The sequence below is a fragment of the Lagenorhynchus albirostris genome, chromosome 2, assembly GCF_949774975.1.
Source record: "Lagenorhynchus albirostris chromosome 2, mLagAlb1.1, whole genome shotgun sequence".
Lineage (NCBI taxonomy): Eukaryota > Metazoa > Chordata > Mammalia > Artiodactyla > Delphinidae > Lagenorhynchus > Lagenorhynchus albirostris.
Genome location: NC_083096.1, coordinates 179,058,899 through 179,074,200, shown reverse-complemented (window position 1 = coordinate 179,074,200; position 15,302 = coordinate 179,058,899). Strand labels below are relative to the sequence as shown.

At 47.4% G+C, this 15,302-nt stretch overlaps 1 protein-coding gene and 1 pseudogene across 1 annotated transcript in view; one reads left to right on the top strand and one right to left on the bottom strand.

The window, feature by feature from the left end:
* Nucleotides 1-9,399, bottom strand: part of LOC132515622 (developmental pluripotency-associated protein 2-like) — a 48,508-nt pseudogene extending 39,109 nt beyond the window's left edge.
* The window catches only part of SLC25A33 (solute carrier family 25 member 33), a 30,609-nt gene continuing 24,521 nt past the window's right edge, over nucleotides 9,215-15,302 (top strand). Inside the window, exon 1 of the mRNA XM_060141520.1 lies at nucleotides 9,215-9,516. Within this exon, the coding sequence (XP_059997503.1) occupies nucleotides 9,461-9,516 (56 nt within the window). The 5' untranslated portion in view covers nucleotides 9,215-9,460. The remainder of the gene's footprint in view (nucleotides 9,517-15,302) is intronic.

Below are 15,302 nucleotides of genomic sequence, written 5' to 3'. Positions count from 1 at the left end.
CGTGTCTGTGCACACAGCCTGCCTGGCCTGGTGAGGACCTACCTCTCCATCCCCTGGCATCTCCCCTCCCCTGCTCACCAGCCCCCAGCCACATAGGCCTCCTTCTTCCAGCTTCTCACACAATCCAAGCTCACTCCCACCTCAGGGCCTTTGCATCTGCTATATCACTGGTGGGGACACTCACCCCAGGTCCTTACATGTCTAGCTCCTTTGCATCTTCCACATCTAGCCTAATGCCACTTCTGCAGACAGGCCTTCCCTGACCACCCTCTCCAAAGGAAATGTTAGATACTTAAAGCATTTACCATCACAGTGTTCCACTTACTTCCTTCGTGGCATTGGACACGAGGTTATAGTTTATTGTACCATTTGTTCCTTTGTTTATTGATGGTCTTGCCTAATGGAATTCGAGCTCCATGATGGGTGGGGACCACTTCTTGTTCTTACCTGAGTCCCTAGCGCTCAGATCAGAAGGAATTCAGCTAGAAGCTGTGAAAAAAGAAAAAAAAATCAGACTTTTCATGATTCAGTGACTCCATTAAGTCCTGAACTGATTCCAGGCCTAGAAAGCAACACGTGGGTGGCGATGTCCTTCTGATGGAGACCATCCAGTGGGGCAGGTGAGGTGGGCTGGGGAGGATGGGCTGAGGAATCAGTAGACGGGCTTTGTCAATGTTCGTCCCCACCTGCCTATTCAATCCCCATCTGGAAGTGTCAAGTAGGTGGATATTCCAGAACAAATCTAGGGAAAGGGTGGAGCTGCAGATAGAAATTGGGAGTCAACACGAATGTCATATGGATGGTTTTTTAAGTCTTGGAACTTGATGACGTCACCTAGAGAGAGGGTTTGGCCCCCAATCACAACATTGGGTGGTTTGGCTGTCTTTGAACGGTAGGGACCACATTTAAAACACTTTGTCAACCACCCAGCACGTAGCCCTCAGTGACGGGCATCGGGATCCCATGGAATCGGGAATGATAAGACTCAGGTCTCCTGTTATTTCTGTCCCTTACAATCTGTAGAGCTATCGAGATGCAACGTCTCTAAGCCTCAGTTTCCCCATCTGTAAAATTACTGTGGGGCACATGACTTACTCTATTTATCAATAATCCAACTACACTCCCCCAGTGCCCTCGCATGCTGGTGTTGGGAACGACCTGTCCCTGTCCTGGACCCCACAGTTTAGTGGGAGAGCTACAAGGAAGGAGTGGGCTGAGTCCCAAGGAAGCAGGAGGGACCACTTCTAACTCTGAGAGAGGGTGTGTGTTGGGGAGATTCTGAACACCCCGATGAAGTAAGCATTTTAAGCATCTTTTTATAAAAGAGGAAAGTCAGGTTCACTGCAGGTCACACAGCCCGTAAGTGGCAGAGCACACAGTGACATGCTCGGCTATCATTAGCTTTGATGCTCATGGCCATGGCCGTGGCAGCCAAAGCCCTCTGGTAATGAGAACCCAGCTTGTCTTCTTTCCCTACCCCTGCCTTCCTCTCCCTTCACTAGTAATAGATTTACAAGTCAGCACAAAGAGCGGTGATCGACGGCAAGGTGGCTTACAGATCAGGGAGAAAGAATAACTATGCATTCCCCTGAGAGCCCCTAATCCAGTCCTGGGAGGTTGGAACATAGAGTCTGGAGCCCAACCACACTGGTTCAAAGCCTCTGTGCCTCAGTGTCCTCATCTGTAAAATAGGGACAAGAATAACATTCTCCCCTCACGGGATTGTTGGGACAGTTGCGTGAGTTAATACAGGCACAGGTGCTCTATAAAGGCTACTAGGATTCTGGCTCCCTTTTGTACACCTGCCCCCTCCCTTGACCTGGGCCCAGGGTAACAGCAGCCCAGCTCCGCCCCACTTAGACTGGGGGGCTGCCAGGCCTGCAACCAGAGCCAGCTCCCCCTGGGAGGACAGCAAACATGGGATAATTGCCAAGAGCTAATGAAGCCTTCAAACCCTGGTGCCCTGGTTCCCCCTCCCTGGGCCAGGCAGCCCAGGAAAGAAGCCCATTGAGAAGCCAGCCGTCAGAGCCTGAAGGACAGACCCAGGATACACGGGCACCTGTGCCCTCCTGCACGTCTGCAGGGACTCACCGGGACTCCACCCCTACTCTCATGTCCCCTGTCTACCAACTCCCCTGTGGTCCTACAGAAAGCCAGAGAGAGCTGTAATTTCCCCCAGTTCTGTCAGGTACAACTGAGTTGAAGCTGCCCCAAGAAAAAGAGCCCTTCTCCACCCAGCTTCCCCAAGGCAGATCCTCAGTGCCTTTCTCCTGTTTTGCTTACACGGGTGGGTGGTTTTCAGAGCAGGGTGAAGGGGAACACTGGGGTCGTCACTGGGCTCTGACATCTGCCATCATCAGCGTTGGAGTTGGCACGAGCACCCTGGCTCTAGGCCATCTACGTTGGGCCCACAATTTTTTTTTTTTTTTTTTTTGGCCCTGCCGCGCGGCTTGCGGGATCTTAGTTCCCCGACCAGGGATCGAACCCTGGGGCCACAGCAATGAAAGTGCTGAGTCCTAACCACTGGACTGCCAGGGAAGTCCCTGGGCCCCCACTTTAAAATCATAACTGGTTCAGGCTAGGCCAGGAGAGCCCAGCGTGACAGTCATCAAGTTGGAGGAAAGAGGTAGAGGAAGCCATGCTCCCGCCAGCCGACGGCTGTAACTGGAGTGCCCCCCACTCCATTATACGTGGGCTCAGAAAACCAGCTGTCTGCCACAGGGACCACGGTCTGTATCCCCACCTCACAGCCATCCCTCACATGGTCTGTCATCTAAATAAATGCACAGCCCTTTCCTCTGCCCCCTATGTCCTGACCCTGCTCTAGGCTACTACTCTTTCCTTGTCTGCACCATCCAAACATCTCTCTGATTCTAATCTTCCACCAACCAATTCTTTGACCACACAGCAGCCAGAAGCATCTTCTTCAGACGTCTTCTCAGGTCGTACCACTGCCCTTTTGAAACCACCACCCTTCAGTGGCTTCCCATTCCCCCCAGGATAAAGTGCAAAATCCTGGGCTTTATTGGTCTGACCTGGCTGCCCTCTCTCCCTGCCGTTCTCCGGCCCCATGGGACTTGTTTTCTCTCCAGGCCTCAGGCCCTTTGCCCCTGCTGCTCTTCCTCCATGGGCCATTATCCCCCCTCCTTTTAGCCTGGTTCATTCCAGGTCAGTCTTCATGTCTCCAAGAGACTGAAGCCCCAGGCATGCAGGACCCTATAAAATTCATCCACTAAGGATGCCGTGTGCCAGGCTCAGGTTTGCAACAGAGAAGCGGGCAAATCAGTATTTGTTGCATGAATGCATGAACGAATGAATGAGAAGTGTCTGCCCTGTTTCTCTCTCCTGCTCAGCCCCAACCGCCTCAGTGGTTGGAAGCTGCTTTGGGTCTAGACACCGTTGCCTCTCCCTGTGGGATGGCTGCATCCACGCTGATGCTCCTGGCCCAGCATCCCTCAGAGGTCAGCACAGTCAGCACTGGGTACCAGGTTGAGGAGAACAAGGGGCCTCTCCCCAGTTCAAGGCCCCACCCTGTGGACAAAAACCCAGACCCCGCTTCTCAAAGTCTCTCACCCAACAGCCTTGCCAACTGCCAGCAGCAGCCCCCTCCCCAATCAGTGTAGCTTAAACCCATATCAAGGGGCTGGGGAGCCAAAAAGCATGATAATAATGAGACTTATGTTTACTGGCAGTTTCTCTGGCCAAGGCACAATTAGCTTATGTAATCCTCTCCACAACCCCGAGAGGCAAGCACCGTTAGTATCTATCTCCTCTTTAGAGTAGGGGAACAGATGCTCAGAGAGGTTAAGTGACTTGCCCAAAGTTCTGGAACTTGAACCCACATGGCCTGACTCTAGGTGGGTATGGTTAACCTTTGCCACCACTTGGTGGTAAAGCACTCCCATTCTGCAGCTTGCTTAACCTCCCCTAAGCTGAGTTTGCTCAGCTGCAAAATGGGTATAATAAGAGGTCGTGGCTTGTTGGGAGGATTAAATGAGATAGCACTGGACCTGGCTAGCGGGAATGCTCTTGCCATTGTCTCAGGGCTCTGTGACCTCAGGCAAAGTCCTCAGCCTGGCTGCCCTGGTGGGATAATACCCAGCTCCCAGGCTTGATGGGAGGATGAAGTGAACCACTCCTCCACAGTCCCTCATCCACCACCCTAAAATGCAGAAAGCCCCGCGAATTGGAAGCTAACTCCCTCGGCAGCAGAACCTGACCTGGCGCCACCTCATGTGGCGGCGAACTCTGACCTTGCTGGATCCTGAAGCTGTTTACACGGTGCTTTTTAATCCCACACGGTGTGACTATCCAGAACTGTTCTGTGCTTGCGGATGGAGTGCTGCCCTGGGGCTGGGGTGTCATCTAGCACGCAGTATATGCACCGTCCAGTGTTTCTAAAATCATCAGAATAGCTCTGACTTGTGACACACACCCCAGCGTTTTGGATAAGGGGTTGTGTTTATAGCATCCTCTGCACAAGGCTGGCATATAGCAGGTGATCAGTAAATAACCGTTCTCTCTTCTTTTAGGGTTACACATGTCCTTAACCCTTCTCTCCAGCCTGCTCTGCTCTTTTAAATTGGAAATGACAGTTCTTGTGCATTTCAATGGATGCAAATAGATACCTGGTGAGAATCCTGGTCATAACTACTGTGTATTCAGTATTGATCATGGGTAGGGCTCTAAGCTCTTCATGTGTCTTACCTCAGACCAATGTAGCTGGGTGGTTAAGCACATTCCCTTTGTTCAAATCCCAGCTCTGTCACTTATTAGCAAGGCCTGCTGTGTGATGACCTCCCCCCACCCCATGACATAATACATGGGGATACAGTCATAGTTCCAACTGAAAGTGTCCTAGAAGGACTTAGGACAGCATGTAGCCCATACTCAGTGTTAGCAGAATTATTATTATTAATCTTCACTTTGAAGTACATACCATAACTGGCCTGGTTGAACGAGTGGGGTGACTGAGGCATGGGAAGACTGAGTAACTTGGCAGTTGGGTGACACAGTGCTATACTCTACTGCCTCTCAGAAGTCAGGACAAAGGGAGGAGTGGGAGGGAGGGAGGAGAAAGAAAAAGGGCATTATCCACCCCGGCAGCGCCTGGCCAGCCGGACAGACTGTCCAGTCAAGTCCCAAGCTTTATTCAAAATATATCAGAAGCACAAGTCTGGGCCTCCGAGAATTTACATTTTACCGAAGGTGCTTTCCTTCTAAGAAACGGTCAGGAAAACGTGGGGTCGGGAATAATGAGCTCACAACACATTTGGAAAAACAGGTTCCAGCCTGTGGACAAGGAGAGGGAGACCCACTGGCAGAGGCTTATCCTTGCAGGAGCCAGAACAACACAGCCTTTCATTAATGAGAAGGCTTGGCCTGCAGAGCCTCATTAGGACTGTAACCAGAAACCCGGCTCAGGCTGAGTTTGGTAAAGAGAAAGGAAAGGAGGGAGAGAGGCTGCTGGCCTGTGTCCTTTGCCCCCAGTCACACCACCTACCCCTGCTTCCCTCCAGCCCCCAGGCAGGCACAGGCCTTTCAGCATCTCCTGAGATGTGGGACCCCTCAGGAGAGACTTGTCCCTGACCCAGCCTTAGACTCTGGGAACCTGAAATGCTCCTTACGAATCTCTGCAAAGAAATGAAATCTCAGGCCCTGGGGGTGGGATGGGTAATGGGATGTTTTCCCAATAGTGTCCCTTTTGCAGAAAAACAAGGATTAAAGAAGCAATTAAAGGTTTGACAGCCAGCTGTCAGAAGAAGAAAGCAAAAGGAAACTGGTAACAGGTCAGCAGGAAGGCTCAGGACCTTCAAAACCAAAACCTCAGGTTTGGTTACCAAAAACCCAAGCAAGTCTCTCCTCCAGACCCCACCAAGTCTGGGAGCTCCACGTCTGAAACTAAGCAATGCCTAAGTGGGTCTCTGGGTGTAGCTATCTGTCTGTGCCCTTCCACATTTCTGAACTTGATATTATGTACACATATGCAGTTATGTAGTCTGCCTTACTTTTTTCTTTTTAATGAATATTATTGAGATATAATTTACATACAATAAAATGCACCCATTTTAAGAGTAAGTTTTAATGAGTTTTGACAAGTGTGTATACCCTGACCAGAATACAGAACACTTTCATCACCCCAAGAAGTTCCTCTGGCCTGTTTGTAGTTAATCCCCTTCCCAGCCCCAGGCTCAGCCCGAACCCCAGGCACCTACTGATATGTTCTCTGTCACTGTAGATTAGTTTTGCCTTTTCTAGAATTTCATATATAGAATAGTGTACTCCTTTATGTCCGGCTTCTTTGTTGTTATTGTTGGGGTTTTCTGATACTATTGTAAATAAAATATTTTTAAACTTCATATTCACACTGTTTGCAGCTAGCAAAAGAAGTATTTCTTTTTTTGTATATTGACCTTGTCTCCTTTGAGCTTGCTAAATTTACTAATTAGTTCTAGCAATTGTTATATAGATTCCTTAGGATTTCCTAGTAAACTATTACATCACCTATGACTAAAGACAGTTATAATTCTTCCTTTCCAATCTTTATGCTTTTTATTTCTTTTTCTTGCCTCATTGCACTGACTACGACCTCTAGTCCCATGTTGAATAAATGGCAAGAGCAGACATCTTTCCTTGTTGCCAATCTTAGGGGGGCAGGCATGCAGTTTTATGCCATTAATTATGATGTCAGCTGTAGGTTTATTGTGACACCCTTCAGCAGGTAGAGGAATTCCTTGCTCCAGTTTGCTAAGAACTCTTTTCGGGAATGGGTATCCTGTTTTGTCAAATGCTTTTTCTGCACAGAGTCGATACTCAATAAAAATGTCTTGAATGAATGAATGAATCAGATAGCTTCCTTGACATGGGGATCAAACAATATATGCTTTTCAACATTTTGTCAGAAATGTCCAGACTTCCCTCTGAAAATGTCCCAGTCTTCTCTCCCACCAACACATACATCAGGGAATGAATGCTGGTCCAGCTCATTGCCACACGGCACAGCAACATGGCCTGGTGACCACAGCCACAGTCCCTTGGCTGAGCCATGAGGGATAGGAGAAAAAAGCACTCCATTTCCCCAGGCAAGCAGGGGGCAGCTTCACAGAGAAGGTGACTTCTGAGCTGGTCTCAGAAAAGGTCCAGAGGAGTCTGGCCAATGGAGGAAGGGGACATCCTAAGCAACAGCATGTTCCAAGGCAGGGAGGCATGAAAGATTGTTGCATCAGCCACTAACTAGATGTGTGACCTTGGGCAAATCTATCCTGCTTATCCATAAAAAGGGAAGGAAAACAACAGGGCTGCCAAAGAGTGTGAGCATCCAATGAGATAAATACATGAAAGACCTTGCAAAAACTCTTAACATGAAGGCAGCATTACTATTAACAAGGGGATGGGGAAGCCTGTTTATGTGTCCAGCACAGCCTAGACTGACAGTCCTTAGGGAAAGAAGGAGGGGGCAGGGTGCTGCTGTGGTGTGAGAAGCCTGGGTCCCAGTCTCAGACACCTCTACGGGAGCACAGCCAAGATGGAGGGCTGTGCTCCAAGGATGGAATCTCCTTGGGTTTAGAATCCCACCCGGATGGGAACAGCTCCCTCCTGGTTAATAGGGTTGCATTACTCTCTCCTGTTTCTACTCATGCCTCATAAATCGTCTTCAGCTAAAACCAGCACTGACTTTCTGAGCAACTGAATCAAGGGATTTGGGAGATCCAGGAAGCATGAAGAAAAACCTTTCTTTTTTCCCTGCCTCCCTCATTTCCTTCCTTCCTTCTTTTTCCCCAAATATGGAGCACTAGTATGGCTTTCCCCCTTCCCAGGGGCAGTAATGGCTTTAATATACAGCATTCACTGTGTTTGTATTTTGGATGACTGCTCCTAAGAGCTGTTTTTAAAGAGATCTCCCAGCAATCAAATACCTAGCTCCTGTGTTTGCACACAATTTCCCTTCTGCTCAAGCTCTTGTTGTGTTTACACACAGGACATCTAGCAGCTTGGTCTGGTCAAGGTACTGCTTTTAGCAGCTCTGGGAGACTGAAGACAAAGTGTTGGTATATTCTGTACCTGGTGCCTCTGGAGAGGGGTGAGAGTGGAGGCCGACAGACTCAAGGGTTGGCCTGTGAGAGCAGGTAGAAGAGTTTTGTTACAAGAGACATGAGGACTTGAAACCAGCAGCAGCAGTGGAAGGAGCACAGAGAGGGGGATACTTTGGGAGAATTCCAGGAAACAGAAGTGCCAGGTGGACTGGGGGTGGGGGGGTAGGGGAGAGATAGAGGAGTCCAAAGTAACAGGGAAGTTTCTGGCGTTGGTGACTGTGCAGATGTTGGTGTCACCATCTTCCAGGACAGGAAATACAAGAAGCAGACAGGTTTGGGGGAGGGGAAGAATTAAGTCACGAGTTCTGTTCAGGACATTTATTCATTCGTTTCTTGGGCATTGCTAGTGGGAGATACCTTGTCAGGAAAAACCGTGAACAAAGAAACAAAGTCCCTGCAATCCTGAAGCTTACACTCCAGGGGCGGAAGGACAGTTTACACAAATAAAACAACAAAGTAACTGCAGAAGCCTACGTGAGGAAATTAAGCAGAGTCGTGTGGTTGAGTGTGCTGCAAGGGGGGCCAAGGAAGGCCTGTGTGTCCAGACTTGGAGTTAAGAAGTTGCCAGGCTGAGTTTGACGGTGACCCAAGGACATATAAGCAGAGAAGCAGCTCGGATAGAGAAGCTCAGAAATCTGGGCTGGAGATGATCAGAAAAGAGGCCAAAAACCGTATCGCAGCATATAATGCTATTTCTAGAAAAATCAAAGATACACAAAATGATACCACGGGTACACTGGGGGTTAAGGCTATTTGGATCTTGTTTTTCCTCTAAACTGGGCGATGAATACAGAGCTGTGAGATGTCATATGTAATTTATATACTTTTTTACACAGCGTATCACAAAGTAAACTTGACTAAAAAAAGGAAAAAAGGCCAGGCGCAGGGTCTCACAACGCTCAACGAAGACCCCGTTTCTGTACCTCCCTCATCAGGGACCAGGCAGCCTTGGCCGGTTCTCGCTTCACGCGCATTGGCTCACGCAGTCTCCCCGCCCATGTCCGCCCGCTAGCCAATGGGCGTGCGGGATCCGGGTCCACACCCCCGCCGCGCACCGCCCCGGGCCCGCGCCGCCGAGTGACGTCACGGCCCGGCCCCTGCACGTGACAGTGGCGCGCCAGGCTCCAGCTGGCCGTTGGGCTCCCGCTGACTGCCGGGCTCGCGCCGCAGAGGCAGGTGAGGCGCCTGTGGCCACGCGGCAGAGGGCGCGGGCCGAGGGAACCAGTCGTGGGGGCGCGCGCGCATGGAGGCGGTGCCGGCGGCCGCCTGAGGACGACCGGGAGAGCGGAGAGGCCACCTCGTGCATCCGTCAAGCCGCCTCGAGCCCGCGGCACCCGGCGGCTGCGGGCCGCGGAGCCGGCGCGGCCATGGCGACGGGCAGTCAGCAGAAGGAGAACACGTTGCTACACCTCTTCGCCGGCGGGTGAGTGTCCCGGCCCGACTCCGCGCCCCCGCGCCGCGCCCTCGGTGCGCCGGGGCCGGTTACCGGCCCTCCCGGGGCTGAAGCTCCGCCTGCCGAAAGAGGAAGTCCCGGCGTGGGGGTGGTGGGGAGCCCCGGGGGGAGCAGGGCCTGTCCCACCTCCTGGCCGCATCCCCAGAGGGTGATTTTACGCCGCGTGCGCCGCGCCCACGCCCACCCCCATCCCCATCCCCATCCCCATCCCCACGGCACCTCCAGCTTTTTCTCCTTTTAAACAGTTAGTGGCTGGTCTGACGAGTGTCACTCGGGGGCGGTCCTGCCAGGCCACGCTGCACTTAACGACCCTCTGCCTAGATTCTCCTCCTGGGCCTTTTCCCGAAGGCTCTGGGCGGTCTTGGGGATGCTTAGTTTGGCCCGGGAGTCCCTCAGGGTAGCGCAGGGGCGAGTTCAGATGGTCGAGAGGGCTGCCGGTATTGGGCATCAGCAGGGGCCTGGAAAGTGCTAGTGAACCGTGATGCAGCGGTCAACAACCTGTGGGAGAGCTGATGGGGGACCTCGGGACTAAGTGGAGTCGGGAAGGTGTGCTGAAATGCTTCTCACCTGCTGGTTGAAGCGTCCAACGTCAGAAACAACATTAAATCTAAGATGTGCCCTGTTTTGAAAGTATCATTAGCTTAATCGTCATGGCACCTTGAATTTTTTCAGTGGAGGCAACGTATTTTTAGGGAGGTGGGGTGGTAGGGGGTTAGGAAGGGAGCTGTTGTTTTTGTTTCTTTCAGAAAATAAAAGTAAAAATGTTTTGTATTAGTAATTTGCTTTCTTTCAATACAACCTTTGGGTCCTTTTGGAGTCTTCTAGATGTTTGGAGTCTTATTTGAGGACCTCACAGGCCTGGCACAGCCATTTTTAAGTGTAGGACATTCTGCATAAAGTAGAATTTATCCTGGATTATTATCTTGATTTGTGTATTTTAGTTGCAGCTTAGTGTTTTAGTTACTACCCAGATATGTTCCTTATTACAAACAAGTAATGGTTGAGAATTTATTTGCAAAAATGACCATGATGAAAGTGTTCCTGAGCGCTCTGTGCTTTTTATTGTAGTGGATTACCCAGTTACGTTGTTTCTCCGGTCAGAAAATTGGTGGTTCTTCATACACAGGAACGATTTCTCATTCACCTCTTCCCTATCAATCCCCCTCCTTTTGCTTCATCTCCCCCTTGATATTTACTTTGAGAGTAACACAAGGTTTGGGGAGGGATTCCTAAATTAAGACAGTACATTAATTTGTCATTGTGGGGAATTTTAAACAAGTTGACCATGTTATTTAAGTCATTTCTCAAGCTAAGAAGGATAGCTAATCATTTTCTTTTTAATGATTTTATACTCAGTGATTTTGATTTACAGTTTTTAAGTGAGGTGGTCTTTAAAAAGATTCTTGTATTCCGAACTGGGAGAGTTACTTGCTCTGGAGCAGCCTCTGTGAGGCTTGCTTGGTAATTGATTCCCCTGTCGACATGAATCTCCCTACACGCCCTTCACAGTGCCCTCTGGGTGCTGATGCCCCTCCCGGAGCACCAGCCTCTTACCTTGTGATGGAGGAAAACTGCAGGAGCCAGCACAGCTCTGGACTGATTAAAACTTGGAGTTTATTAGAGGGGTGCCTGGGGCTATTGTATTTAATAGGTTTCCTTTCCTTCATTAGCAGTTTGGGATTCCTTGCAGATATTCAAGAAAGAAAATAAATCTTCGAAAAGGATGCTTTCAGAGTAACTAATTGGATTTCGACTCATTCCCACTAGCCTAAAATATACTACTTCCATTTCTTTTAGGGAAGATCATTAAAGGAGCTAAGTATCAAATGGGTGTGTCATGCAGTGAAAATCAGTGGTGCAGTGGTCCCCCCCTGTGTGGTAGAGGGCTGTGTTGCTTTGCTCCAAGTAACTAGTTTCCACTGTTAAGCTGGCCTCTTTCCAAAGAACTGAGTACTTTCTTTGAAAAGGAGTCAGAGCCCCTGCTTTTTAAGGGGTGCTCTGTGACATTTCTCCTGATTATTGAATAGCCATTGGAAACTAACATCAAACAAGTTTAATGCTATAACTAATTAATGATACTGAGTAAATTTTTATCAGGTATAACAGGCTTATGAATAGTTGAAAATTAATTTTAGATCCTGGAAAGTAAAAACTACACCCAAAATAACTCACTGTCTTTTAAATTTCTTAAAAAATTTTTAAGCAGTTTTGTGTGTTCTTTGCAAGGCAAAAATACTCCTAAGTTAACCTGTAATAGTTATCTTTTTAATATAGTGTTGCCTTTTAAGAAAGAAGAGAACTGGAGGAGAAACACCCACAAACCAACACCTAGAAATAAGCACTTAAGAATCAGGTCTGTGTGTGTATGTGCACCAAATGTCATTTCATAGTTAATTTTAAAATAGGCTCCCGGGCTTCCCTGGTGGCGCAGTGGTTGAGAGTCCGCCTGCCGATGCAGGGGACACGGGTTTGTGCCCCGGTCCGGGAAGATCCTATATGCTGCGGAGCGGCTGGGCCCGGGGGCCATGGCCACTGAGCCTGCGCGTCTGGAGCCTGTGCTCCGCAACGGGAGAGGCCACAACAGTGAGAGGCCCGCGTACCACAAAAAATAAAAAATAAAATAGGCTCCCATTCTTTATACATTGCTTCCTCCTTAGAAATATGTTGGGTTTTGATGGCAGCATGGTAGTGAATTCTCTGAGTGTACTCCTAATCAATCGTTACTGTTCTGTGGTTGCAGTGAAGAAGGTAAACAGTTTCCAAGCCCAGTGACAGGAATTCAGGGAGGCTCTTATAGTGACTTATGACAGGGCTACCTAATTTATTCTGATTACATAATTTCTTTCTGATCTTTCATTGCTAATTTTTTGCCTTTATAAACTGGACATCCTTATGTGTACCTGTGTAGTTGTCTGATTACTTCCTTAGGATAAACCATTAGAAGTACAATTGCTGAGTCAAAACACATTTTTAAGGCTTTTGCTAGCTACCAGCATCTTCATAAGCCATCTCTTAGGGTGGTTTGCTTCTGTGTGAGGGAACCTCATTCATTTGATGTCGATTTTTAGTATTTTTAGGAATTCTGCTGTTTTCTGCTTTCTCTCCTCCTATCCCAAAATCTGGGTAGTATTGTTGTCAAAACAAAAAACCTAAACAAATTTTTTTGTAAACCTATCATTCCTTTTCTACTGTTTAAACCAGACCATTAAGAGAAACACTGAAATCCTCCGAAGTGGCCCTTCTGTGTCTAGGCCTTATGTCTGTTGAGAAAAATCTCTTCTTAAACTTTCCCTATCAAATGACTTGGGAATTCTGGTTGTGCGTGTAGTGTTAGTGACGTCCTTCGCCTGCTGAACAAGCAACCAACGTGGCAGGGTGGCGATTCAGGAGAGTACTCAGCACCTGAAATAGCTGTGCTAAGCTGCTCTTAGATTAGAGGTTGATGGCCTCGATAATATTGCATTAAGTCTTATTTTTATGGCATGGTTTTGTCATTAAATGTACTTACATAGCCTTTAAAATGTATTTTAATGGGGATACGGTATGTCTTTAAGGTTTTTAAAATATGTAACCTAAGATAATGTTCATAATTCAGTACTTCCCCCATTACAGACAGCTGTCACCTGGTGTACTCCTATACTGTCCTTGTCCCTGCCGATTTAATCTGTATCAGCTAATGGTTAGTTTTGAAGTGTTAGACACATGTTAATATATCTGCTAAGGAACAATGTAGAGAAGATGCAAGATTTATTTGCAGTGATGAAAGAAGTTTTGATATAGTGTGCCCATTTATCTTATATAAGGCTTATATAAATGTATTAAGGCTATAAATTAACTTTGATTTCATCCAGTGTATTTCATATATGTGACATTTTAAAAAATTTATTGTGTTTGGATGAAATATTCCTGCTAGAATTTAAGCTTCATGAGGGTAGCACCCGTGTCTGTTTTCTTCACTGGTCCATCCTAAGTACACTGCCCACCCCACATGTTAGAGATACTTGTTTAATGAGTAACTAATTGATGTGGCCTGTTAAATTGTCCCAAATAAAGAAAAGCAGTACTTTATTTGTGAATTATGAACATGGTTCTGTAGTAAGATTTGCTGAAACTGAATTGGCATAAGGCAATATTATTTTGGATTTGTGTGTTTGTGAAAGATAATGATTCTCTTCAGATTCAGCAGGTACTGTAGAGGTTTTTTTAAATAAATTTTTTTATTTTATTTAGTTAGTTTTGACTGTGTTGGCTCTTCGTTGCTGCACGAGGGCTTTCTCTAGTTGCGGAGAGTGGGGGCTACACTTCGTGGCAGTGTGCGGGCTTCTCATTGCAGTGGCTTCTCTTGTTGCGGAGCACGGGCTCTAGGTGCGCAGGCTCGGTAGTTATGGCATGCAATCTCAGTAGTTGTGGCACAGGGCTCAGTAGTTGTGGCTCGTGGGCTCAGTAGTTGTGGCTTGCAGGCTCTAGAGCACAGGCTCAGTAGTTGTGGCCCATGGGCTTAGTTGCTCCATGGCATGTGAGATCTTCCCGGACCAGGGCTCGAACCCATGTCCCGTGCATTGGCAGGCGGATTCTTGACCACTGCGCCACCAGGGAAGCCTACAGAGTTTTTTTATTCGGGTGCTGTTTCAGATTTTTTTTTCTAAATGAGGTAGAATATAGAAAATGGCATCTAAAGGACAGTTACCTGCATCAAAAAATACGCGTTTTGCTTTTACTGAGTGAATACAGAATTTGCATAATCAAAATCTTCTGAGCCCTATGCTAGGTATTCAAATAAAACATTCCAGACAATTGTGTATAAAGAGGCACTCTTTTTTTTCAAGTAGTGACAGTAGAGGTAGCAGATGAAAAGGAGGAAATTACCAAAAGCTCCAAAGATTGGGATCACAGGGTGTCTGGCCGTATTATTAGTTAGTAGAATCCATATTGTAGTTAATGTATAAGCTGTGAGTCTGGAAACCAGTTTACTATCAGTTGGGTAGCAATTATAATAAAGAGCATCTTGGTCTTGGCTTTAGTGTCTAAAATGAGTGAGTGTATAGAAAACAGCTTCTTGTTGAAAACATCTAGGTTTTAAAATCCTCCTTGTTGCTTGAAACTCAGAGTTAAAAGGTAAAAATTTGTGTACATAATTTAAAAATTTTGTCTCTGATCACATAAAGATTGTAAATTAATGTAGTGAACATGCTGTAGTAGTAATAGTCCAGTTTTGCTCTGCTGTAAAGTTGAGGGGAGGAGTCTGATCCACAGGTGGAAGCAACAAGCGAGCTTTTTGTGGGTAAAGGTAGACAGTTAAATACACCTTTATGTAATAAACGCAAGACTTCAGTTCTGGGCAGGAAGAATGAGAGAAGGTAGAGAATGAGGGGAAGGGGAAGGAACAAGTAGTAAAAGATAAAAAAGGTGCAGAAAAATACAGGTAATGGGTTTTTTTTTTTAGAAAATTAGGCAAATAGGTTTCAGAGAACAACTACCTCTTGTGGCTGCTTTGAGACATGTGTAATTTAACTGCTGAACAAGCAGCAACGTGGCAGGATGGTGATTCAGGAGAGTACTTAGCATATTTTAGTGGTCCAGGATATGGGTATCCAATCAGAATTAGTTTCCTGACTGTGTGATGCCAGGACCGCGTCACCATGAAACTCAATGTCGAATGTGACTTTTCCTGCCTTCTGAGCATTGGCTACCAGGACCCTCAGCTGAACCTACTCTACGACTTAGCAGGAGGTGGCAGAATTTGCCTGACTGCCATT